Source organism: Rhamphochromis sp. 'chilingali' (assembly GCF_963969265.1).
Source record: "Rhamphochromis sp. 'chilingali' genome assembly, chromosome: 9".
Taxonomy (NCBI): domain Eukaryota; kingdom Metazoa; phylum Chordata; class Actinopteri; order Cichliformes; family Cichlidae; genus Rhamphochromis; species Rhamphochromis sp. 'chilingali'.
This window is the reverse complement of record NC_137936.1, coordinates 23,577,076-23,604,634: the sequence shown is the minus strand read 5'-3', so window position 1 is coordinate 23,604,634 and position 27,559 is coordinate 23,577,076. Positions and strand designations below refer to the sequence as shown.

At 41.8% G+C, this 27,559-nt stretch overlaps 2 protein-coding genes across 2 annotated transcripts in view; both read right to left on the bottom strand.

The window, feature by feature from the left end:
• Positions 1-44: 44 nt before the first annotated feature.
• Positions 45-11,494, bottom strand: plch2b (phospholipase C, eta 2b; the record flags this gene model as incomplete). The annotated part of the gene is given in 21 exon segments (XM_080890931.1): positions 45-1,175; positions 1,265-1,344; positions 2,539-2,685; positions 2,776-2,860; positions 2,954-3,078; positions 3,181-3,288; positions 3,384-3,569; positions 3,682-3,770; positions 3,863-3,960; positions 4,043-4,126; positions 4,214-4,324; positions 5,505-5,676; positions 5,768-5,888; positions 5,984-6,187; positions 6,313-6,406; positions 6,713-6,883; positions 9,091-9,221; positions 9,224-9,226; positions 9,343-9,579; positions 10,059-10,205; positions 11,143-11,494. Coding segments are annotated over 21 exon segments (3,876 nt in total).
• Positions 11,495-15,158: 3,664 nt separating this feature from the next.
• Positions 15,159-27,559, bottom strand: part of skib (v-ski avian sarcoma viral oncogene homolog b) — a 30,148-nt gene continuing 17,747 nt past the window's right edge. The window contains exons 2-7 of the mRNA XM_080890862.1: positions 18,813-18,920; positions 18,533-18,633; positions 18,166-18,395; positions 17,453-17,727; positions 17,128-17,358; positions 15,159-17,001 (exon numbers count right to left, since the gene is read on the bottom strand). Of these exons, the coding sequence (XP_080746988.1) occupies positions 16,780-17,001; positions 17,128-17,358; positions 17,453-17,727; positions 18,166-18,395; positions 18,533-18,633; positions 18,813-18,920 (1,167 nt within the window). The 3' untranslated portion in view covers positions 15,159-16,779. The remainder of the gene's footprint in view (positions 17,002-17,127; positions 17,359-17,452; positions 17,728-18,165; positions 18,396-18,532; positions 18,634-18,812; positions 18,921-27,559) is intronic.

Here is a 27,559-nt window from a genome sequence, read left to right as displayed (position 1 = left end):
CACAAATCTAAAAATCACAAAAACAGTAAAGAACAAAAAGCCACTTAGCTTTTGTAATCAAACTTCTTTTCATTCTTTTGCAAATGTGACTCACCATCTAGAAAAAGCGGTGATTTACAGCGGATCTCCCTCATCTTCTGGTCAAAGAGGGCCTTCATCTCTCTCTGCAGTGTCCCTTCGTGTTGCTCTGACCCAGTTGATGAGGGCGGGGGCACAAAGTCTAGGCTGTCGGTGCTGCTGTCGCTGCTGCTGCTGGACGTGGTGTCCAACAGGCAGAGACCGTTGGGTATGCGTCTCACAGGGTTGCTGTAGCTGCTGTAGTTTTGAGCTCCGCGCGTCTGACAGTGGAAAGTAGGCTTTCGGTTCAGCATCGGTGTCTGAGCAGAGGTAGTCTGTTTTCGAGGGCAACTGCGTGAGCGGCCCTTTGTCCTTATTGGGGTGGATGGCCAGGGGGTCACGGGAGCTTCTAAAGTCCGTCTAACCCTTGCAGGGGATGATGGAGGGACAAGAGGAGAAGGTTTGGCTTCTGGCTGTGGCACGAGTGGAGGCTGAGGGACTGTGTCGGTCTGACTCTGAGCTTCTGGCAGTGGCTCAGGCTCTGTGGCAATGTCATTGCCTGGTTTTGATTCTGGTGGTAATTCCTCAGGTGGTTCAGGCTGCTCTGACTCTATCTGCTGCCCAGCACAGTTGGACTGTTGTAATTCACTGGGGTCATTTTCCAGCTCCTCTTGAATTACTGGATTTTGGCTGTCTGGAGCAGGACTGTCAGGAGAAGAAGTCTGGGAAGAGGTCTCAAGGTCAAAGCTTTCAGCTATCACGCAGGGAGCAACCCCAGTGTGCTGGGAGTCAGTGGAAGACATCCGGCTAAAGATCCCTCTCTTTGTCTCTTGTGGTTCAAGAATTTTAACTCTGTGAGCTCGCCTGACAGGTTCACTCAGGGCCCCTTTGTGGATGGCAGCCTTGGCTGCGGGCCCTTGAACCAGATGAGACGTTTCCCCACTCCTGCTGTCCTGAGAGATGGTGTCCAGATCTTTGCGGAAGTACAAAGCACGTCCATCTTCTGAAGACTGGACAGAAAAATCTAGAGATGGCTGCCTTTGATGGCTCTTCATATGCTTCTGGGCTGCTTTTTGGATGTGTTTCCTAGCTGCTTGCACAGCATTTGCTGGTTTGATCTGTCACACAAAGGAAATCAGAAATCATAAGATAGAGTTGTCAGGTGAAGATGATCTTAGATCTGTAAGTGTATTTTATAATGCCATACCTTTCCTGCCATGTCAATAATAGCGACATGAACAAAGATCGATGATTCTGCCATTTCCTCCAGGTAGACATGGCGGTAACCTGCGAACAAGCACACAAACAAACAACAGGAAAAAAATTATTTAGATTTGAAATCTTTTATTTGGCATCTGTACACTTACACTGGGTTTGGATATGTAGGACATCTTGTGGAGAGCTTAGAGTCAGAGACAAATGAATGCCAACATAAAAAAATGCGCACGGAGATAAAGTCAAGACCAGAGTTATCTTAGTTTTGTTTATGAATTAGTTTTTGTTTTTTCTGTTTTCACTTTTTGCTTTCAGTTTAGTTTAGTTTAAAATAGTCTCAGGGTTTGTTTGCTCACTTCAGTTTAGTTTTCACTGGTTTCAATCTTAGTTTTAGTCGTTATTAATTATTGTTGTATTGTGGAGAGCATAAGTCAGAGGAAATTTATATTATAGGAAAATCAGCACAGGTATTACAATAAAAGCACAGAACATTTTGAAAGCAGTTGAAGTATTTTAGACATCCAGTCTCAATAAATACATCAAAGTCTCATGAGACAAGTTTTCATAATATTTCCACCAAATTAAAAAACGCTCCAACTCAAGATATTTGCTCTATTTTTATTTTACTCTAGTTAGATTTTCAAGTCCACAAAATTACTTCAGAATTTTTTTTGTGGAAAGGACAATATGTCAGGTAATTTCAAGTATAAAAACAGTATTTCCTGTATTAGGAAAGAAGCTGCTGTGGAAGCGTGTGAGATCAGACCGTCCGCTCTGCTGCCTCTGATGGTTTATGCTGATTGTTTTGGTCTGAGGGGGGTGTGATCTGGACTGGATGATGACAATGTGTTGTGCTCTTTTCTTGCACCGTTGTGTGTATATGTATATAAGTCCACTGATGGAAGCTCAGTCCTTATATTCTTTCACTTTTTTAACACGTAAGGACTCAAAACAAATCTGCAACACTGGCAAGGATAAACAATCAAATTCATAAAGTTTTGCTCAATCGCTTTAGCACGTTTCTCATATTTTTGATGTTCTGAAGATGCATTTCCCAAATGCCTCATAGTTAAAACAAAACACTAATGATACTCTGCAGAAAGTGGGAAGTTGTCCTAAATCTTTAATTTATTTGTAAAAATGAAGTTTTTGCAACACTGAAAAATTAATAACCTTTCAAAAGGCAACAATTTTAACAGAATAAAGGAGTATCCTTTCAGAAGTATAACTTCTGGAACCAAGCAAACAAGTGTACAGGTACTCCACCTGGCATCATGCTGGTAAAAGCTACAGTCCTCTGTCCAATGAAGTCTCTTCCAATAGGATCGTGATCCCACACCTGGAATCGCACCAGGGCGATTTGAGGCATTTGAATGTTGAAGACGAGGGTTTCCTCCCACATTGGGTTGAAACCTGAAAGAAAGGAATGTCACCAAGACTGAGAAACACAAAGTCAGCTTGGCTCAGAGTGATTTAAACTGCAACGTGGAGCTTCACACGTACCGTTATCATGCACTACTCTAGTCTGCTGCTTGGAGCAGTCAACAGGTAGGCCGATGATCTCGACTTCAACAAAGGGATCAATTATCTAAAAAAAGTCCAAGAAAAACTTGACTTTAGTGTTAAAAACGTATTTTTTGTTGAACTCTTTGACTTTATATCTACTGTATTTTGACCTGACCTCTCCTCTGTCCCCAAACATGGAGTCTTTGGGTTTAGGAAGTTGCTGTCCACTAATGATCTTCAGCACTAACTGAGTTTTTCTGTGTCCTGGCAGGGGCTCCTCCAACACTGGGTTAAAGGCACCTTATGAAAAGCAATAGTATTTATTAGGTGCTGATCCAGGATTCATTGCTCTTCACTTTGTAATCTGCAGAAATCTACTAAGTGTGAGTGAACACCACGTACCTTTACACATGCACTTGGGCTTCAGAATATATCCACAGTTTCCATTGCTCGAGAACTTGGCTTGGTTCAGTTCAAGCATGCGACCTTCTGTTTGATAATTCATAGCAACTAAGATGAAACAGCAACGTGACAACAAGTTAACAAGTTAACAACAAACAGTATCACATAACGCTAGTATTGAGTTTTAGTGACACTTTTGTTACCCATATGGCATCCTGAGTTCCAGTATGATTGTGGGTTGAAGTTGCTTGAGTCCACTCTGTAGTTGGACGGATAGACTCTTAGAAGCTGGCGCTGGTTGAAACGCACCAGCTCACCCGGTTTAAGCTGTAAGATCTGGTTCATTACTGTCTCATCCAGGGATGATACCTGCCAACTGCTCATGAATGCTGCCAAAAAGAAAATTAAAATGTATGAGACACTCACTCTGAAAAGTTTCTATGAGTTGGGATGTGCTTAGTGAAAACAAAAATGCAGGCAAAGGTTTCTAGTTGGATTTACCTTGTGTTTCTATGTCATGCACACGGACAGATTTTGTGTATTTGACCAGATCAGAGAGAGCTCGGGAGAGCCTCATTGTTTTCCTTTTTCTACGGAGACAGAGGGAATCATATACGTGTAATCCCAGATATGATAACGTTTAGATTGTCAGCTGTTTTTGACGTTTAGTAACGGGTCTTACTTAGGATGGTAAACAATTTGTGTCCTCTCCCTGCTGCTGCTGTAGTCTGATTCACCATCAGACATGGCCTTGTTTTTCACTCGTATTCTCTTTTTTCTCTGAAAGAAAAAAAAATCTAATATTTTAAGTCAAAGTCACCCAAACGGAAAGCTGTCAGATATTGGTTTTATATCAGCTGACCTTTCTTTTGAAGCTTCTCATGATTGATCTCCCAAATCGTCTCTTCTTCTTAGGCTGATTAGTAGAGTTAACGCTATTCCCATCCTGAAAAGTTCAAATTGCAATCTTACTATATTTACCTTCTTTCTTACTTACTTTGTTTCTTTCTTTCTGTTTAAATGTTTCATTTGCCTGTGGGTTATCATCGTCATCATCGTCCTCTTCTTCCTCATTTCCAGTGTCTTCATCAGACACATCACCCTCCTCCACATCAGGATCAAGGTTTGCTGGCAGCTTCTTCCCCTAAAAACAGAAAATTAACAATCGCCTTGTGTGTGTGTGTGTGTGTGTGTGTGTGTGTGTGTGTGTGTGTGTGTGTGTGTGTGTGTGTGTGTGTGTGTGTGTGTGTGTGTATGTGTGTGTGTGTGTGTGTGTAATAATATACATATAATCATTTATTTTGTAAACTGCCAAGGATCTGCCAAGGACAATGATAGAGAAAGCACAAAGCTGCACTCTTTCTACTTGCTGTGTGCAGTTTGTAACCTACACAAGTACTGTGTGGGTTACACATCACTGCATGAGGGATAGTGATTGCAACAGACTGGACAGGGTTTACATTTACACCTTCGTGTTGTGTTGACAGACTTTGTTACAGAAAAGAAAAAAGACAGTTTTCAGCATTGTGTCTCACAAAGGGAAATGAACACACCTCAACATCTGCAGAGTCACATTCCTGAGATGTAATGTGAATGAGAGTCTGTGGCCTCACAGGCGCTAAAAGTTACATCATTGTAAATTGTTTTTGAGCTAAACGTGAACAGTATTGCTTAATTTCAAATTTCACCAGCCATTTCATTAGGTACACCTTGCTGGTCCTGGGTTTAACCCTCCTTTTTCCTTCATAGCTGCCTTAACTCTTAACTCCATGGTGCTAGAAACATTCCTCTGAGATTTTGGTCCTTATTCTGATGCTCAAGCCCAAAATTTGACAAGAAAATATACCCAGACTATAGCAACACCACACCAGACTGAACTGTTGACACAAGACGGTGAGGTAATGAGGATTGTCCACGTTTGGCAAACCCATGTGAACTTTAGTTTCAGTTTCCTGTTCTCGTCTAAAGGGAGTGGCACCTGGTGTGGTCTTCTGTTGCTGTAGCCCATCTGCTTTAAGGTTCAACACGTTGCACGATCAGAGATGCTCGTCTGCATTCCTTGGTTGTGATGATTAAATATTTGGTTTAAAGTTAACTTCCTATCAGCTCAGTGAGGTATTTTGTCAGCTGGTTCATCCACTTTGCATGTCATAACTACAATGAGATGATACTTGGAAGCGACTACCTACTGTAGTCAGGTGACGTCTGAATAGCATATAGGTGTGTGTGTGTGTGCGCGCGTGCGTGTGTGCGTGTGTGTGTGCGCGCGCGTGTGTGTGCTTGTGTGTGATTGTGATTGTGTGTGTGGGTAAAAACAACTCTACCTTGACCAAAATCTTTCCTTTCAGGATCTCAGGGGATGGCAGCTTTTTGCATTCATGCACGCTGACATTGCTCAGATCCAGTTTGTCCTGCAGCACCTCTCTCAGATATTTAGCCATCTTTTTCTGCTGAGGCACAGTGCAGTGGTTCTCTATGGACAGGATCACGGGATACCTGGCAGTGAGGTGACAATAACTGAATGACTGCGCAGGTGCACCAGCTCGACAAAATTGTAATCAGCACCAGGAATAAAAAAAAATCTTACTGTGATTTTGTGAAGGCATATTTGTCAATTGTTTCAATTACATCTTTGAAGAGAATTTTGGATGTCAAGGTATAACCATGATGGACAATGGGCTCTCCATCTGGTCCATCCCAGCAGTCCACTAAGAGAGGGGGAAAGAGCTGACAACCATTTGTAATCTTATAAAAAATCACACACTGAAATAACAGCTCAGGTTCTTGTTGTGTCGGCTCTTACCCTCCACACAGCGACAGCCTGCCTGCAGGACGTAGGCATACATTTCCACTCTAGACTGAGAGAGCAGCTGGTCTCCTGTCAGGTAGGTGTTGTGAGACGTGGCAATGAAGTAGTTGGTTAGAGGCTGCGTCATGTCCTGGTTTACCTGATTGTGCTCAGGGTTGAAGATATCGCCTGCAGGACTCCGCATGTAGTTGGTGAAACCTAAAGGAAGAGAGTTGTTGGAGCAGCTATTTTATTTGCAGACTGAAAATTAAATCTGGTTTGACTGACATGTGATAATAACGACGTTTCACCGGCCACAGGCACTTTGAGCAAGGCCTACATACCATCAATACCCAGTACCATACGCTGGAGGTTCTCAGGACACGGCTCAAACTTGGCCACTATGTCCACTAGATGCTCTCTGTTTAGGCCTCGCATCTACAAATAGAACACAATGAACTGTTTTTATCTTATTGGATCCAAAAGTTAAAAGCTTTTTGAAAACTGCTATTAGCAATAATTTAATTCAATCTTTTAAAGCACTTTATTGCTTGTTATATCTCAATTTCATGACTTCACGTTTGTCTCTTGCACTGCAGTGATTGGTTAAAATACATTTTAGCTTCTTCTTAGACACCATCACTGATGTCAATCTGATACACTTAAAATACATTTCAAGGAGAGGTAAAAATGGGGATAAATAGTATCAAACAGATGATTGTGATTGGTTTGACTTTTGACTACCTTCTGTTCATTTTCCAGAAAGCGTGCAAGGTCATGGAGATCCAGGACTTCTTTCTGATTGCTGTAGGAGATCAGAATCAGGTAGAGGTCTCTGCGTGTGGAAATCATCTTGTAGAATGAACAAAATTCATCAAAGCCGAGAGAGCCCTGGTTCTCGTCCGTGTCTGCTTCCTGCAGATAGTGGCGAAAACATTTTATGATGTCTGTCTCTCTCTCAGTACCTTCTGAATGATATATCTGTCAGCATCAAAACAGAGCTCATTCACAGGTGGGGGAGGGGAGGATGGGCAGTGAGCTACTGCAACTAAAGCAATATTGCGATACAACAAAGGCCATCTGTGACAACCATATGGGCTTCCGGTGATAGCCTTTTCCACCGTTCCAACAAAAACACTGAATGCACATATTTGTCTGCTGGCTCCATCTGTAGCATTTTATGCTTCTCTGTATATAATCATGGGATGATGGGAAGCATGGGAAGATCACAGGGAGAGTCTGCTTAAGGATTTTACATATTTTTTTATTCGTTAATACACTTTCCAATCTGGTTTCTTTAGGCTGCCCCAGAGTGCAGGATTTGTGTCCTGTCATATTTTCTGGGTTTGAAACATTTTACTAGATTTACTAGCTGTCATATTTTTTCTTGCTCTATTTATTTATTTTAGCCATTTTAGTTGCACGGTTTGGCTCTGCAAGTATTGGTATACTTGTTTTGTGCAGATTTAACTACTGACATGGTCCTCTGAGGAGGAATCGTGCTACCTCTGGTGATGCTTTTGCTTTGTCACTACCACGAAAGGTGTGGTGTTAAATGTCTCGACAGTGACTGTGAGTTTTTCTCAGAATGTGGGACTTGCCTTCTTACTGGAAACAGACAATGACATTACCAGAAGAGAGACATACACACCTATGTAGTCTCTCACTTTATTTATTAAACAAAATTAGTCCATATCATTAAAAAAGTAGTGACCCTGAGTTTATGAATATGGAAGCTATTGTGCTAACTTTGCACGTGTAAAAATTCAACTTGGATCTCTTTTTATTTTAAGTGAGTTAAAAAAAAATAGTTTGGCGCAGTAGGAGGACTTCTTCTGGTTCTGAAGGGCATCATGTCAGAAACACTTTAAGCTACTGAACCTACTGAATAATTTGCCATGAAAATTTGTTCTGATATATACATTTCCCTTCCCTTAGGATCAGTTATTATCAATGAGAATACACGCATGCCAACAAGACAAAGGCAGCGACTATGACAGTGGCAGCAATGCTCGTGCTCAATAAAGATGAGGCTTGTTACTACATATCATTGACAAATAAACTCAGGTAAAGCTATCATTCAAGTAACCAACATGTTGTAGTTTAAAATTATATGAAACATGTCTGCACTCAAAAAATATTTACGCCCTAAATGTGAACTTTTGTTATGTAAGTTTGTTATATAAGTACAGTGTAAAACGCTAAATTTTATCACATCTAGCCCTCCTGCCTTCTTGGGACCTTTTTGTGCCACTGCTATGTGTTAAATGGCTGCCATTTCCACTGTGTTCAGTGGAATATAACCAAACTTGCCACAGGATAGTTTTTACCTGTCAATGTTAATATTCCAGTGTGAATTCCTTAAATCAGCCTAAAATGGCTGAGCAGCAGAAATCCCCACACCCATCACCCTGGGGACCATTTTCTGCCCATTGACTTCCATTATAAACGCTATTTTTCAACCCCAAATTATCATCATATGATTTTATTTTTTCTTCTTTTCTTGGATGTCAATGAAGACTCAGGGCCTTGAAGTTTTAATTTTTAAATTGCAAAAAAAATGCAAAAAAAATAATGGCAGGTCAAAATGTATGTTGGTGCCAATCTTTGGTCCATCTAAAGGCCTACTTATAATGACAATCACATATTACTTCAACTGGTTTTTTGTGGAAATATTTAGTTTCGTTTTTTGGTTTTTGGGGCTTATAACACAGGGCGCTCATGTAATAACACTGGGATTTGAAGGGTTAAAACAACGAAAATATAATTAAAACTTTACATGAATATTTCAGGGAGAAGTAGTTTTACAAGGTTGGCTAATTTAAAGTGGAATAAAATATGGATATATGGTCTTTTTATGGCGTGGCTGAGAATGGTCCCTAGGGTGATGGGTGTGAGTTTTTTAAAGGATGGCAGGAGGGTTAAGCAAATAAATTTGACTTGATTGGTATACATTCAGTTTTCACCAGGCATTTTTTCCTTAATGATTCATTGTTTGAATAAGTTAACCTTTGACCTTATATGTTTCAGGTCAAAGAATCACTTTTTGAGTGTAGGGGAGCAGAGGGCAAGTGTCAATTAGAGGTTACATTCATGTTAAGTCTGTCAAGTTTAAGTCTTACCTGAAACATCGCCCTGACTTTCTGCTTGGGTAAATTCACATTGAGCTTGTGGAGCAGCTGGTGAACTTCTCCGATGCTCAGGGTGCCATCTCCATTTTTATCTGCCTCAGAGAAAGTCTGCTGTAACCACGTTCAGCTGCAGTTAAGGCTGAACCATACGCTAAACAATCAGTTTACCAAATATAAAGTGATGTATTTGTGCCTATAAACCATGTTGAACAGTTGTGTGGGCGGATAAAGGATATTGATCACGGGTGCGCTGCCTCCGAGCCAAACTATCTTCATCACTGATACCAGCCATGAGGTATTTCAGCCCAGTGATCCAAGTGCGGGTCTCCTCTGCGTTGGTGGAGACCAGGTCCAGGGACTTCACACGGTCCCCGTAGTAAATACTGAAGCAGCAGTTTGGGTCGAAACGGTTGTCTGCGTAACGCCTGAAGACCTCTGACTTTTTCCCCTCACACACCTCATGAATGGAATCAATAGTTACTGAAAAACAAAAACAGAGAGGTCATTCATGTCTCTGCAGCATTGAAAATAAATAAATTATAAACAATAATATGCAGTATTGTGCAAAAACCTCCATTTCATTATAAATCTTGCCAGGAAAATGATTTATTGAACCATGTGCAAACATACAAATGTCCCAACGCCCAACAATACAACAGTTTATCAGATGTAAAACATGTCAGCTTTTTAAAGAGCTGAAATCCAACTCTTCTGGTAAATTTGCCATCAACCAAAAGAAACTTTGCCGAACTAACAGGAGTTATAACTGATGGTCCAAACCAAATATTCATCAAAACAGCTTTTTGTGGCTTTTCCTCAGCTGAAGGGCCACGCCTAAAATGTGGTTTCTTTAAGACATCATAATCAGTAAATACAAATATGAACTTTGAGCTGAATTCAATTCTCATGCAATACGAATAGTCCCGAGTGATCGTCCACACCAAAAGCTGGTCACTCACTTTTGGCCTTGTCATGTTTTCTGGAGGGTCGCCATCGGATGCAGGATTTGTGCTCGTCCAGGTAAAAGAATCGCACCAGTCCTTTCTTCTTCCCCTTCATTTTGGTTAACTGAGTGCCAGTTTGCATGGTGCACATACACCTCTCCACTACAGGACAACACAAGAAACAAATTTATCAAAGGCTTCTTTAGTCAAGATTGTCAGAAATCCACTGCGATTAATTTATGGACAGCACCACAGGGTGCCCAAAGATATCAAATGTTCAGTTTAATAATAAAATCTTGCTATGTTGGGACCGTGCATGCTGAGGTTATGAGTAAAAATATCATGTTGGTGCCATACTTACACCACCACCAAGTCAAAAGAGCCTTACTGTTGTCATTGACTGAGAATGTTTGTAACTTATGAAATCCTACACCACATTATTTTGTGTTGGGAAGTATCATGAGCTCAAAGGGATGATTAGAGGTTTACTATCAAGCATTACTTCGTGAGATTACAGGCTGAGTTACACCATGAAAATACACAAACTACTTATTGTCTAAAAAGAAACACCTGTGCCTACAGTCAGATGCGTCACAGTGCTCTACAGTGTCTCTTCTGACTTTCCTTCAGTGACTTTCCATGAAATCTTTAATGGTGTGTGCGCCCACAGTAAGTATACTGGGAAAGCGTTTAACAGAACCACTTTTTTCTCCTAACAATGAAGTCATTATCGGGTCACCAGTTTATGTGTTGTGTGCGAGTAACCTTTGTTTGTAATCTGAAGCTCAGGTGCATGTGACGCAACCTGGCACACCATTCAGGCTAATCCTAAAGGATTGTCCACTGTCCATATGCCCATTATCTGCTTCACTGCTTCCCTAATTTGTTATACGTGCGAGCTCCTTGTTTTGAAGGCCATTCGCGACAACACGTCACGGCAAATGTTTTAAATTTACAACACCCGGAATAAAAATGTCCAGTAAAACTTTTCCCTCTTCCCTCTCAGTGTGGTGCAGACAGCAAGCACCTCTGCTAAACAGGCTGCTGAGCTTCTGTGATTATTTAAGTATTATTTAGTGATCAGTTGACTTAATATTACCTATCTGACCCAGTCTCCATTTAGGCTGTGCAACCACACTTCCACCAATCCAGAAGAATTCCTCTGCGAGTCGAGAAACAGATGCTTTCTGCCAAAGTTTTGGGGAGCTCATAATAGATGGAGTGGGGGAATTCAGTCGGCTGGAGCCAGGGTTTGCCTGATGAGTGGAGGCTTTAGCCGGAGACGGTGAAAACACTCCTGATGACAGAGATCCCAAGGACTGAAAGGTTGTCTTCTTAGGAGGCAGAGAGGACAGTGGTGGAGTTCCACTGTGTCCGGGAGACTGTGGTGCCATCGCAGAGCTGATGTTCATCCCTGAGTTGTACATTTGGGTCCAGCTCTCCTGGCCCATCCACACCACGAGAACCCACCTTCTTCCTCCCCACTCTGTTGGACTCTTCAGACAGGTTTCTTTGTAACGCGGGTCAGCATATCCTCATCTTGTAGTTAAAGCATTCCTACATGGGAGCAAGGACCGACATTCCCACCCTGGAAGCTCATTCCTTGACATTGTTTGTCCGGGTTTCCAGTGTAGTGACCATCAAGTGTTCTTCTATGAATGTTTTCATGCAGAGAGGGCTCTCAGATTGGAAGAAGTGTGCACCTTGTTTGTGTCAGTAAATCTTCCTGAAGCTGTAATCCCGGAGTGAGGCTTCAGCCTTGCTTTCATAGAGGGATTTTCCAGTAAGCCTCTGAAGGAAGACAGTGGGACACGGTGGCTGCACATTTTATTTTAACCATACCTATGAGAGTCAAAGTTATTACAGAATATGGACATTAAAGTAGATTTCATAACCATGTTTATGACACACAGTATTAGGCTTTACCACTAGAGCCATTAAGGTTTTAAGAAGCTTGAAGTATCGTCATACTGTGTGCAGTGATTTCCCCCTAGAGGCAAAAGTCTGACATAGAGCAGACGCTTCTCGAATGGCAGGTGAAGCTGTCAAACCAATGTGTGAAATTTTTCACAATATTTTTACTTGTACACAAGAGAAAGGGTCTAGCTATCTGCAAATGTTTCAGAAGCTTAATACAAATTCTACAATTGGTTTACAGTTATTGGTTGTGTCTTTGTGCTTCTTAAAAAATAAATCAAAGTACAAATAAACATGTAGCAGCCTTCTCAGATAAACATTCCTGGAGGCAACAATTCTGCCTTGGAAGAAGAAGAGATGTAAGGATGTGTGTAGGTGTAGAATGCAGAGGGTGGATGTGGTGCACATTGTGGTTCTGGCTTTGCTGCATTGCAAGGGAGAGAATCAGGCGTCCTTTTGGACACCAGTTCTTACTGGTGTCCAAAAGGACAGAAGCAACAGGCTGTTCAGTGTTGCAGCGCTGTTTTCTTACCACAGTTCATGTTCTTGGTATTGATGGTCTCCATGGTAATGTTCTGTGCAGTGTAAAAGTTTTGTGAGATCATGGCAGGACAAATAAAATAGTTTATTTGCACTTGTCATAAGATGTTAATAGAATAATTGAACGTGAAACCACACAATAGCAGTTAGTCAGCCACAGAAAGGCTTTCATTCTGAGAAAATGGCTAAATATTTTGACCACTCATGCTTACACAATGTCAAAGGAACCTGGCAATAACTCATTCAGTGACATTAGAAAAAGCTCATGCATCCAGCAGAACTGTGGTGTTTTGCTAAACGCATGAGCTGCTTTGGGAAATGCATCAACACTTCGAGGAACATCGAAACTGTGTTGAGAAATATTCTAAAGCAACTGAGAAAAGCTGTGATAGGAAACGTGGACATTTTCACGTTTTCTCAATTGCTTCTGAGTATTTTTGAAACCTTTTTTAAGGTTGCACTACGGAAGATACATTTCTAAAAACGCGCATGCAGGGAAACACATTTGAGTCAAAATAAAAGCTTTGTGTCAATGAATGGCTTCTGTACTGCTGTGGTGTATCAGGGTGGATGCTCTTCAGGTGTTTATTTTACTGGGTTTTACATTCTACTTTGTATGGCAAAAGAACTCCTTTCATTTGCATGTTACGTGAGCGGGACAAAAAGCATGCTAATGGGGGAAGAACTACAGTGTGTGCTTTTGCCATCCTCCTTTATTCTGTTGTCTCCCCCTTGATTCACGACCACGCATTCTCTTCTTCACCCATGGACTCTTGAAAGATGTTGTCTTCTCATGCGCCTCCATATTTACAAAGCGTTGTAACTCTCAGGCTCTATGATTATGTTGTATACAGTATGTGTGGACTAAATGGAGTTTTATGCATTTATGATTTTTCTACGTTCAGTGGGCACTTTGGTAGGTACACTAGTTCACTAGTTCCAAGCTGGACCACCTTTTTCCTTGAGAAACTGCCTTCATTGCACAGATTTAACAAGGTGCTGGAAACATTCATCATATGAATCTCCCCTTCTACCACATCCCAAAGGGGCTCTATTAGATTAGGTTCTGGTGATTGTGGAGGACATTTGAGTACGTTGAACTCACTGTTATGATCAAGAAATCAGTTTAACAAGATCTGAGTTTTTGACACAGTGCGTTATCCTGCTGGAAGCAGCCATCAGGGGATGAGTGCACTGTGGTCATAAAGTGATTTATGTGATCATCATTTGTTATAATGAAACAAACAATTCAGTTTTATTTATATACACAACAACAGCGCTACAATAATACACAGAAAACACTACTCAATTACACCACTCCCAGCAGCATGTACCTTTAAATACAAGGTAAAATGGATCAATGTTTTCATGTTGTTTCAGCCAAATTTGGACGCCACCATTTAAGTGTTGAAGCAGAAATCAGGACTCATCAGACCAGGCGACATTTTTCCACTCTGAGGATGTTTAAGTTATAGCCTCAGTATCCCATTTTTAGCTGACAGGAGTAGCAACCAGTGTGGCCTTCTGCTGATGTAGCACATCTGCTTCACGTTTCAACGTGCTGTGCATTCAGAGATGCTCTCTTTCATACCTTGCTTGTAACAAGAGCACTTAGAAACAGTCGGCCATTCCCCTCTAACCTCAGGCATCAACAAAGCATTTTCTCCCAGAGAACTGCTGCTCCCTGGATATTGTTTCTTTTTCCATTCTCTGTAAACCCTAGAGATGGTTAAGGATGGAAAATCCTAGTAGCTCGTCAGCTTCTGAAATACTTAGACCAGCATGTCTGGCCATGTTTGAAATCAGTTAAATCGCCTTTCTTCCCCATCCCGATGCTTCATTTTAACATCAGCAGGTCAAATTGACCACATCTACATGCTGAAATGCATTAGGTTGATTAGCTGATTAGATATTGGTATTAATGAAGAGCTGAACAGGTGTACTGAATGAACAGCGAGCACTTTACTTTAATATTTTAAATGTTAGATTTTTACCATAAAACTCTTACATGCACATAACTTTTATGTGTGAGGCTGATGGGAATTACTTCAGTTTTGCTGCTATTTGCTGGAACAAAAAAAAAAAAAAAAAACAACCTTCCACAGAGCAGAGCAAGACTAATGGCTTCTAGTCATTATCTTCATCCTCTGGGAAACGCAATAATCTCTATAAATTTATTTTCAGTCTGGAACAAATATGTGGACGCTGCAGACGGACGGACAAAGGTTCCCAAAGTGGCTAAAAGTAAAACCACACACAACAACACACGAATCTTTAACGGTGAGAAAAAACAAAGTTCTCAGAAGAAGGAATGATTTAGATTTTAATGGGTATTATACAAGTCATCCGAAGGAAAAAGGAAACACTGAAACAAGAGGCGAATGAAACCCCAGTTCCAAACCAAAACTACAACAATATCAGCTAACAAAATGGATAGTGCTATTACACTGTACCCAACAAATACTGAGCAAGGGTATCATTATAATAAGACATAAAAGTGTTTTCTTCTCTAAAACATATGAGACCACCTAAAGTTTAAACCAGGAGAAGGTGTCATTTCTACTCTACCTGATGATGGAGCCGGAGGTGCAAAGAATTAAAATCCATTTTTCAGTTTTTTGGTCTGTATATATATATATATATATATGTATATATATATATATATATATATATATATATATATATATATATATATATATATATATATATATATCATCAAATAGCAAAGCGCTTTTTAGAAAAAAGATCAACAATCAACAGAGAAATGGTAATATTCTGTCCATGGGTCAAACCCACAAAACTACAGAAGTTCACAAAACAAAAAGAGTGGTTTAAAATAAAAAGAGTCCGTCTGTTCTGGTGAATGCCCCGTGATTGCAATGATGCTCAGGGATCAGCAACAAAGAAACTGCAGTTTACAAATCCAAATATAGTCTATTTTTGGTTTCAAGTAAGAGCAAAAAATAATATTCATAATCAATCAATTTAAGTCTGGAGCAAGCAAACATACCATACCATACCATACCGATATCTTATTTACATTATAATTGTATTTACATCAGGGGATACTGAGGGAAAGTATTTAAATTTAAAGTCCATGTTTAACTTGTTATTTGAAAAATGTAACAGGGAATACGATGCACAATGCAAGGTTCTTTCTTTAAAAAGTGCAATTCCTTTTTCTTAAAGTAAAAAAATATATCTCCTTACTTCTGTATATATGTAGAAATGTTGTTCATATAAACAGCAACTGTTGATTTAAGAGCCCTAAAGCCAGTGACGAAAAATGAATGTGTGTTATTGATAGGCAGCAAATTATCGCTAAAATATAAATTATTTTATAATACTCCATAGAAAATCAGAAGTACCGCATTTTAGCATAAACAGAAACTACTGAGAGTATTTTTTTCTTCCTCTCTTTTAGGAGTGTTTATAGATTTAACTAGACTAATGTGGGCAAGTTTCATCTAACTTATTGTTTATTTAGCCAAAAACATTACTGGATAACAGCAACAACAAAAAAACAAAACAACGAAAAACGTAATACTTCCATAAAATATCTAAGAATAAAACAGTGGTGGACCTGAAGGCAGCCCACAGAACCTCCAATACTTCAGGCTTATAAAATACAAAAGGTAGATAAGCTGGTTTACATGCGTACATGTTTATATATGAATGTTTTTCTTTTTTTCCCCCCTTTTTTTTTGTTGCTTGTGGAATAACAGTGCTGCGTAAGCAGGAATTTCTTAAAAAGGACATCCTCTACACAGTTATAAAAAGCAAGCGGATATTAAAAGTAAATAGTGGTAAACTCGTGTCTCTTGTTTCCAGTGGTCTGCAATGACACCTTTGTGTGTACCAGTATATTGTGGCAACAAGAGTTTCATCAACTGCTCACCAGGCGCAACGTGTTTCTTCCCTTCATATTCAAGTAGTGTTATGTAGCTATATTTGCACATCTTAGAATAGCTTATACTGAAATGAAATCCTTGCACGGCGTCGGGTGTCTGACCGCAGGCTCTGACGTCACCGGAAAGATGTGGTTTTCCATCGCTGAAGAAAGTCTCTCGCAGTTTCACGCTCTATTACATGCTCGGACATCGTGCTGCTTTCCAGTTCATTTGATAAAATTCATAATGTCATAATAATAATGACGTATACTGTATCATAATGTATATGACTAATTTTTTCCCCCATACCAAAAACACTCTTCGTTTCTTTTCCCCCTTAAACATGCTCCTTTTACTGAATCTTTCTGTCTCGTTTTAAATGTGCAACTTTAGGATCCGTTGGTGGGTTGTGCGGTCTGTCTGTGCGCCTCTGTGCTCGTGTCCTTGCATTCTCCAGGAAGGATGCCGCCGGCCTGCAGGGCCAGCTGGGTTTGCAGGTCTTTGACGACGCTTTCCAGGCTCTGTCGAGCTTCTCTCTCCTGCTGCAGCTCCCGTCTCAGCTGCTCACGATCGGCTTCTGCCTGTTGCAGCTGCACATGAAGCTCTTCAATCTGCGCAACACAGGAAGCAGCAAGATTAAATGAACGGCAGCCAAGGAATGGGATCAATAACCACAACCGAGTGCACAATATTTTCTAGTGCTCTCGCTGGCTTTGGTCATCTTGGGGGCATCTCACCTGAGTAGAGTATTTGACCCGGAGGCGTTCGGCTTCGCAGCCTTTATCGCAAACTCGCTGCTGTCTCTCTCTCTCCAGCTCTCTCTTCAGCCGCCCACAAGACTCCTCCGCATCCCTCATCTTCCTCTCCCAGTCCACGCGAAGGCGTTCGATCTCCTTTCGCAGGTTGCGCTTGGCCTCGATGGCCTCGCGAAGACGCCCCTTCTTAGCCACTCTCACAAACTCCAGCTCCTGCAAAAACATTCGAATCATCAGAGTTGTGAAAATGAAATCCAGTGAAGCTTTAATATTATTTAGTTTTGGTGAGATTGGTCTCACGGGTTACCTGCTGAAGGCTGCGTTTAGCTTGAAGAGCAGCTGCCAGCTTCTCCTCCTGCTTCACTCTCATCCTGACAATCTCCTGCAGGAGTTTTTCCCGCGCCTCCTTGGTGTCAAGACCAGCATACAGCATCTGTCTCATGGTGTCCATCTCTGGGCAAACAGTCCCTGGCAGCCAGGAAGGCCTCTCCTGAGCCCGAGCCATGCTCTGAGGAGTCAGAGTCTGAGACACACTGGTGCAGGCAGACGGAGGTGAAGCCAGGGAGGAAGACTGCACTGGACCTGAGGACAGAGAGAGGTTTTTTATTATTAAGATTGTGATGAAACCCCAACAATATTAGTGTTGTGATTCTCAAAGACTCAACATAAAATTGAGATGCTGCAAATAACCACTAACAGAGAAGACAAGCGTTACAAAAAGCAGAAGATCATTGATGTTCACTTGTTCTTCTTGCTTTGCATCTTTAATTATTTGCTACAAATATTTGCATTTTTTGCTACATAAATAGAAAGCCATTATTCCTCTTGTACTTTCCCCCCTTGACACCAGGTGGCGCAGCTGCACAGGAATCACCATGAACAAGCCTGCTCCTTTACTGTGCAATAAAAGTTGGAATCGAAGAGTCTGTGCCCTATATACGCTTTTTCTAAAGCTCAACTACAGTTTATTTTTGTGATTACACTTCAAAAAAACCAGAAAAGATGGTGGGTGGTACTCACCATCATCACAGTCATCCACATCAATCTCTCCATCTGTGTCCATGTCTTCGGCTCGGTTGGTGTTGCTGGAGTGGGCCGGCTTTGTTGTAGGCTGTGCGTCACCATTATGCAGCTCCTGCACGGAAATGGCAGCTGTCCCCCTGTCAGGAGTGTTGCTGTCCTTGGGATGGACCGCAGGGGCCAGGTGGGCAAATGCCAAATTGTGTGTCTCCTGATTCCTCGAGCACGACCTGTGAGGATAATAAACACAGCCAGACTTAAAGCATTTAAATGCTAAAAAAAAGGGGCTTGATTAAAGAGGAACTGTAAACAGTTTTAAGCTGTACTTAAAACCAAAACTGTGACATCTTTTGTTTGGAAGGCTCACCTCTCCACCTCATTCTTGGCCGGTTTCTCTTTTTCTGCTGGCTTAGGAGACCAGGGGCGGAAAGCAGAGGGCCTCTGTTTTAGTTGGACCTGTTTCAGATCCTGAAGCAACACAACAACACAACAAGCTTGGATAAACTCAGAAAACTGCTGCTAGAACATTCATTCAAAGGCCCCTCTTTATTCAAAGAAGCCAGATGAAGAGAGGCCATGCTTTAAAGTCCTTAGATCTTTAATCTTTTAAATTACACATAAGTTACGCAGACATATAGTGTACAAACCTTGTGTGCAGACTTTGACAGTGACTGGAGCCAATCGGGTTTCCTGTCTTTGTCAGCTGACTGCAATTTGTCGAATTTGGACCTCTTGGCTCGGATGGGGCTGGGAGACTGACAAGGGAGAAAAGGGGAGTAAACGATTAATCATCACGATCCAGGCAGAGATACGGCACATCATAGACAGCTGAGAAAAACCACACAATTTCTAAAAATGCTACAGTGTGACTGTAAATGGCATTATTCATGAGCAACTCGTCAATTTGTCAGCACATGTAGAGATGTTTTACAGTAAAAGAGCAGAAGGTCACAGAATGAGAAAATATTGCAGAGAAGTCTCAGAGAGGCGAGGAGGATAGACGATGCATCTGTGCAAGCGTTCAGCAACAGAGCCTGGCATGTCTGCATGTTTGTGTGTGTGCGTGTGTGTGTGAGAGCAGGGCTTTGAGCTTAGCAGACACTCAAGCTGGTCTGGCTGGCAGCCAGTAAGGCTACATTGCTCCCTGCCAGGCAGGAGAGGCGCCGTCAGGTGGAGAAGATCGACTCCTCGAACCACAGAAATATTGCAATCCAGAGACAGAGGCAGACAGAGAGGAAGACAAATTAAAGTAATTGCACTCAGATCTGACAGGCGATTGAGTAGAAGTGTTCTAAAACGGCTGCACTTTAACACAGAGCTGCCGAGTCATGTGCTGTTTGAGGGCGAGCTGAAAACCTGAGGAGGGAAGAAGCATCTGCCTTGTTAAGTGCCACAAAACACTGAATCTCACAAGCTTTTTCCCCCCCTTTATCTATGTCGTATGCGTGTGTGTGGCAAGTTGCAGATCCATGTGCTGTGATAGCGAACATCCTCAACCAGGTCTGCACTTGTCAGACAGAGGATATGTTTACCTAGGCAGGCACAGAGGCCAGCACAGACCTGCCGGGTCGTTCTCTTACTCACTACTATGACATCCTGCCTCCAGGAATGGCAAACACTCCCATCTCCTTGTCTGCGCGTGCGATTCGAGACAAACGATTACTCTGTTTACCTTCAAAATCCTCAATGAGAAAACACTCCCTTTGGTGTAGTTGTGCAACCTTTAATCGCCAATTGCTGTGATCACCTGGAGATGGATATTAACAATAAACTTCATTTAGTAGGAAGCCCAGCCGGTAATGAATCACGTCTCACAGATTTGCAGCACGAAGCCAGACTCTGCGTGAGCGAGCGTGTGTGCGCTCACACTGCTATGAGTGGGTGTTGGGACATGTGGGGAAGTGGGTGGCTGCGGGTGTAGACACGCATATGTGCATGTGGGAGGGTATGGAGTGAGTGTGTGTGATAAAGTGCGGTTAGGGGTGGAGGTGTTAAGTCAGGTCTGGCACTGCATACCTGAACTATAGATACCACGTTTGAATTGGGTTAATTTACAGTTTCACCTATTAGGAAACTGCTTACCGTCACAAGTGAGTAGTTTTCAATTGTTCTAGTAAATCATTTAGGTTGTTTAAGCCTTTGATGGAAATTATGGCTGGAATCTTTGACTCTTTGACATTTTCTAGACCTTCCCGGTTTGATTTGAGCCTACATTTGTAAGCTTTATGAAGTGTACATGACATGTTTGTCTGGACACTCCCCTCCAGTCTGCCTGCCTTACAAATGTCTCTACCCGTCTAACCAGTCACCACGGTACACACACACACACACACCCATTTACAAGCCCGCTGGTTGGATTTGCTACTGTAAGGTAGTTCTTTTAACCTAGATTAACCTCCTGACTGTGTTTAGCAGTGGTGACTCGACCCCTCACCTGCCTGACTCAAGGCTGGTGGTGTTCTAAGAACTGCTGCCCTGGTGTAATAAGACTCTGTAATTACTGCCGTGACTGTTGTTTTCCTGACAAAGGATGTCTGCCTGTCTGGTACTATTTCTACCCTGAGGTTTGCAGCTCCAGGAAGGCTACGAGCACTAGACATAATAGAGCCAGAAAACAGACACTCCCAGACACCACAAGGGACCTACTGGCTAAATATGACACTGACCTCACAGGAGAGCAGCCACACGGGCTTTACTCATCACCACATCATAGACATAGCATGGTCATGGAGTCAAAACACCCCCCCCCCCCTTATACATCCTATTGCCTCGCAGGCCCAGATAGGACATCCATCCCCATTTCTCTCACACTGGAAGGAGAGGGAGACTTCCTCTGAGGAGTTTGCTTTGGCTGCGTCCCCTGTGGGAACTGAGAATTGAGTGGGAGGGGGGAGGTGAGCCAGAAGAGGGGGGACCACAGAGGAAGCACTGAGCTGAAGGAATGTATACTTGAAGGCCAAGTACAGCCTCCCCTTTCAGACTCCATTCAAGCATTGCCCTTTTCAACTCACTATTGTATGATATTTCTTTGAGGCGCTGTAATGAGGGAGCGGTTCAAAGCAAACCTGTAGGCTAAACAGGGTCTAATAGCAGAAGGGCAAGAGCAGGCATGTTTTATTTTTTAATTAGTGCTACATAATGGCGTGGCAATACAAGGATAAGCTCCAGGTTTTTTTTCCACCCCACAATCTTATCCCGGTGTGGCAAACACACACAACACAAGCATATCGATATCTGTTCAAAGAGCGCAGCGCTCGACCTGCGTGAATCACGATTTCTCGTCATCACGCCAACTGGAGCGTGATTTTGACTGAACCGTTTTTTTCACTTGAACATGGATGTAATCAACAATATTTGTTCAGTGACTGGTGATATGGGACCGGCGTTCAGCACGAGGGGGAAAAGCCTAATCTTAACATGGTTAACTTGGTCAGTCGACGTCAGCAAGCATCATACTGCAGATGATGGAGATTAAAGTTTAATCCCTTAGTTTCTCCATAGCAGCATACCAGCGTCCACAGAGCCCCTGTGAAGGGCTATTTTCTCGACGCACGCTTCATCTGCCATTAGTGAGAGACGCCAGAGGAGGAAGTGAGAATGGAGGGGGATGTGAGAGGATCAATGAAAGCATGAATGGATGCGTAGCAGGCAGGAAAGTGGGTAGATGAAGAGGGAAGAGGTAGCTGATTGGAGTGTGTGTAAAAATGTATGACCCTAACTCTTGAAGTTTGAAACTATTTCTGGTTGTTGCCATTATTCTATCCATCCATCCATTCGCTTCCGCTTATCCTTTTCAGGGTCGCGGGGGGCGCTGGAGCCTATCCCAGCTGTCATAGGGCAAGAGGCGGGGTACACCCTGGACAGGTCGCCAGTCTGTCGCAGGGCGTACACACAGAGACAGACAACCATTCGCTCTCACATTCACTCCCGCATTCACACCTATGGGCAATTTGAATTAATCAATGAACCTATCCCCATTATTCTAACTTTCTCATTTCTAACGTTAGCAAAAACGCAGACACAACCAATCAGGCAGGTTGAACAGGCACAGGGTTTTAGCGAGATCATGTAAGCCGGAGATGTGGAGGTTAAACCGAAATTATAATATGCAAGTGGCAAGGGTCCAAGTGCAAGTGCTCATGCCATTTTTAAAACCTGTTTCTGTGCATGTTTCTCTGTCTATAAAAAAAGATTAGGTGAGAACAGAGTTATTATTGTTATCTATAGCTTTAGGAATGATGCACGACGAGAAGATTATCACCTCTTTCTCTTATTTATCTGTCAGTGAAATATGTTAGCGTTAGAGCCAGTTTCTAGGTAGCTTAGCTTAGCTTAGCATAAAGACTGTGAAGATTATAAAACTGCTAGCCTGGCTCTATACAACAAAATTACGATAAACAATTTATATATCTATATCATGTGATTAAGTGAGTGTTTGGGTGCTGGTAAGCAGAGTGGCTAGATAAAAAAAGAATAAAAATGGCATGAATAATCTAATCTCTGAGCAACAAAACAAAACGCTAAGAGCTAATAAGCCTGTTGGATCTGCTGAAAGGGTAAAACTGAAACCCCTAGCATCTGTTGTGCTACTAAAAAAACACTGCAATGAAATTATCAAGAAACAAAACATGAGGCAACACTCATATGGTAAGACCAAAATAGCTGAACTTCCTGCAGGGCCCCAGTCATACAACACCAACGTATGCTGCATGATAGCATGGCATTAAGAAAAGTGCACAGCAACAAGACACAACAGTTTCAGATTACGGCCTCCTTTCCCCTCCTAAACCCCTGAATGTAATCCCCAGATCGACATGTGCTTACTGGGGCGCTGTCTCACTCAAGGGCACACCAACTGGCATGGCTCACATGGGTAATAGCCTTAGTTGGAAGTGAAGGAATACTAGTTTTGGTAATCTGATCCCTATGGTTTGGTGTGGACGACCGTCCACACCACAGGGATGCCTTAAACGCTCTATTCAGCTCTCACTGCATAAATTGTACGACAGTCCCTTGATTTATATAAAGCCCTGTGGTCACTGTAACAGCTGGGGAAGTATTATTGGTGTCTGCCCAGAATATCCCTGAAACTTCATCCCATATTCCACACAGATACCAGGGTAGCTCTCATTTCCCCTCTCTAAAGCTTAGCTTAATTTATCAATTTACTGTGTCTCTGCTTGAGAATATTTTGTTTACGTGGCTGAACTGAGCCATGGCAGCGTAGCCACACAGAGACAGCCGCAGGGCCAGGCATAAGGACGGCATTACAGCGGAGCTTATTGGATTGTCCTAATTGTCTTTGGGATTGAGACTTGATGAGGTCTGAGGAAGATGCAGGACAAGCTGGTGTTCCTAAAGGTGGAAAATCTCATCAGATGCACACAGCCTGACACATATAGCTTAATGGCAGAGGAGCAAAACAGTGCAATAATATCATTCACTTATTAATCCTGACAACGTAACAATATTTTAAGACCCAGTCTTTAAGTTTTACTTTGCTGAAAATAGAACAGGATGTTGTACTGATTACAGTTCGGTGGCAAAATGCTTGACTTTGAAGTTGCAATAAGTGCAAATTTGATTTTATGTGCCCACAAGAGAAAAAAAAAAGTGAAAACAATTTTGCATATAAGCAATGCTACAATGGGCAAATCCAGACCTGCTGTTTAATGACATTGTTGCTTGTATCCTTACATGCAAATGTCATCTTTTCGTGTTTTGACAGTGCAAATACACGTCTATTGCTTTGACATTTCTGCACGTACTTCACAATGCCATGGCTGTAGAATAATAACACTTTAATAATATTTTCAGCATTTCGTGGTTCCCTATGGGGTCATTTGAATAGCCAAGCAGTTAGGGTCCCTGTCATTATCTTTCTAGTCTTTTGCAGTCACTGTCCACTGCTGTCAAATAAAGGGTTAAAATGCAGAAAAGAGCTGGTTACTGCAGTTCTGTCAGGAGGTGGTTCTGTCAACCACAGGGTGGAAAATCTCAAGCCTCAATTGCACAACCAAAAGCAGTAAAAGGATGGCGCTTTTGCTTCCTTTGATAGGTATTGTGTCCTACTCATGGAGGGGGTTGATAGAAAAAGTCCTACATCACTTTTAAGAGTTTTAAGAGTTTGGCATAGACAGAGATTTTTATAGTAAAGATTGCACTTGTATTCTGTTGGGTTTAATTCGCCTCTTTCAATGCCATCATACATCACATGCAAATGCGGATGAAAAAATATTAGGGCACAATAAACTCTCTAATCTTTTGATGACAAGTTTCATTTTTACGATCCTCATCATGAAAAAACTTGTTCCTGAATAAAGCGAACTGCTTGTGTGCGCATGAAAAGATCATCTCGGCGGTGAGAGCAAACACAAAGAAAGATTACTGTACTACTGAATGTGAATTCCTAGTCAGGTCCAAACATGGCAACCATAACAACGGGGACATGCCCGCCGGCCTTTCTTACAGCGGTGTTGACAGCGGTGCCCAAATCACTCTCTCCCTCAGAGGATGACCTCACACTAGGAAGCACTCATAAGTTATTTCAACAGATATGGAAACCCGACACTAAAAGACGTGAAGCAGATAGTGCTGCAGATTATATTTTATTAGGTTGAGCATGTTCGGTATGGTTGTGAGTCAAAGTTATCTTAGGAAATGAAACGTGCTCTGTGACTGGTGTATTTCTAGACACACATAGTGCCAAATTCAGCAGATAGTTGTCTGAGCCCCCCTGCTGTACTCTTGGAATAAGAGAGTTAGAAATCAGACCAGATCTGAAGCAAGACGCGAGGCAGTATCTACTAACCGGTGCGGGCAAAGAAACACTCGCTCTGTGCCACGATCTCACTGGGACATACCACACGAATGCACAGACACAAAGCCTTTATGTTTCTATAACATTTAGCACACTTATAATAATGTAAGAGCAGGCCGGACCAGAAGGCCTGAGGGGATGAAGGTTAACGAGAAAGACAGAGGGAGGGAGAAGGAGCTATGACTCACTCTATGTAAACGGAAAATAATTTGATAACCAGAATGCGTCAAATCAACATCAAATATATTCACACAACTTTTGAGAGCATCACACATAGAAATAAAAAGGGGTCTATGGGCAATACTCACTACATATGGGTGGACTTGAATGGTACTTAAAGAAAATACTTTGTCATTTAAAAAAAAAAAAGAGCTGCAACCAGGCAGTTTTATAAGCATCACCCCAGATTTCGATTGTCTAAGTGCTCTGGAATTGAAGGGAAAGCTGTGAGAAAGCTTTTGTCCGGCCAACCAAAATGGTTACCAGACAGCCATGTGCTCCAAAGTACTTCCAACACCTAAAAGGAGAAATTCTAGCCCTTTCTCTGTTATTCTAACGCCACAAACGGATCAATATATTTCCTAATTACTTCATTTAATGCACCAGCGTTGCAGAGAAAATCACTGCGTTAGCGTGGCCGTATCCCGAGTTTCAGACACGTGTGCATGCCTTCACAGAACTTGATCTGTGTTGTACGGCAGTGCCAGCAACGACATTGCCATGCAAGCTTAATCCCTTGGCATTACACTGACCCTCATCTGATTCTCCGGCGGTGGTGCACTTGTGTGTTTTTAAGTGATCTATAACCTCGATTTTACGTCACAGTTTGAAGCACAAATACGATTCATTTAAGATGATTAGTGATATTCTTAAAGTTAAAAGACCTGCAAATATCACCCACATTTACACCTCTTACTTACAGACAACACGCTCAATCTGGCGTTAGCTGAGCAGCCCTGTTGTTGAACATCAGCGACAGCAGATTTGTTGTCTTAAAAGAACAAGGAGGTGATTTCTAAACCCAAAAGCTGGAATTGTTGGAAATAATTTGAAATATGTAATAAAAAAAACTGCAATAATTTCCATTCTATAAATGTAAAAAAAAAAAAAAAAAAAAATCTAGAATTAAAAAACATGGTGCTCAAGACAATGGTGCTGACATTAATTTTGTGATAGAGCAGCTAAAAAAATATATCTGTAGGTGTATCAGTAGGCTTCATTTATGGAGGCTTTCCAGCAATTTAAAAATTGCTCGGAGCAGCAGAGGTCAGAATACCATATCTTTTACTCCATAAAAGAGGTACATCGCATGCAGTTCAGCTGCATATTATGGACTCTCTGTTAGGCCGTGAGCATCTTTCAGTCATCAGGGTCTCAATGTGCTCATTTTCTTGTCAAAAACAAGAAAGGCAAAATGGTTTATGCTGGCTGGAAAGTACCTACCATGCTGGATAAACTGACCCTTATATGCTTACAGTTGTTAAATTAAGTCTTTATGAAAATACTTTCAGACTGAATGAAGAAAATAGTTATTTACACTATGTGGGAATAAAAAAAAAGGGGGGGTGGGGGTAGGAGTCAGTGGAAAATCTGTTGATTTGTGACTGTTGAGCGATGAAAGACACGGGTGAAAATCTCTGATAAAAACGGACTCTGTTACTTCCAAAACACGATGTGTTAACAAACATCATCTAATCAGAGGACTGATGTCTTCCAACTGTAAATGCCGATAAGCACATCCCAGCCTGTACCCAGGGATGTGTGCACAGCTCTCTCAATGTTAGCGAAGCTCTACAGTAAAGGCTGTGAGTCCAGTGTCTGACTGGCTGAGTTTTAATCCTGCAGATTAATACTAATGCCACAGCAAAGAAGGCAGATTGACGATTAACATGTCACCGGATAACCTCTCGGTAACCCAAACACAAACAGCTCCAAATACACAGACCATTATATCACTCCCAGTACCTGGTACTAGAAGACTCCACTGCACCTCCCTCACAGGGCAGAGACTGTGAGGTTTGCACAGGAGGCGGCCTGGGAGCCCGGCATCGTTGAGGAAGAGCCAGGCCTCCAAATTGAAGGACCGCTGCTTACATATGGATGTAAATTGAAAAAATGAAAATTACGTCCGAATTTTACATACACAAGAGTCAAATGGGATTTATAGTCACCATTTCTACATTTTATTAAACTACAACAGGGCTGTAAATATCAATTATGAAAAAAAGCATACATAGTAAATCTTGAAGTCCTCATACAGGTATTAAATTCAATGGGTTGCCAGGTTTGCAGCGGTTCATTCTTGTCAGTATATTTTATTCTCTTCCAGTCCGATTTTGAAAGGAGATAACATCTGTAAAGATCTGGGTTGGTGCCATGTGCTTGTACTTTCATCCAGATTAGTCTCATGTTTTGCAACATCCAATTTCAAATCCAAGCACGTGGTTTCCATACCGATTCAGGCTGCTTCGCCTCACTTGCTATTTATTATGCGAGATATTTCAATTATTTATTCTTCGGTTTATTCTGTTTCAGCATCCAGCGAGCATGCTCTTCTGGCCTAAAGGCACACAT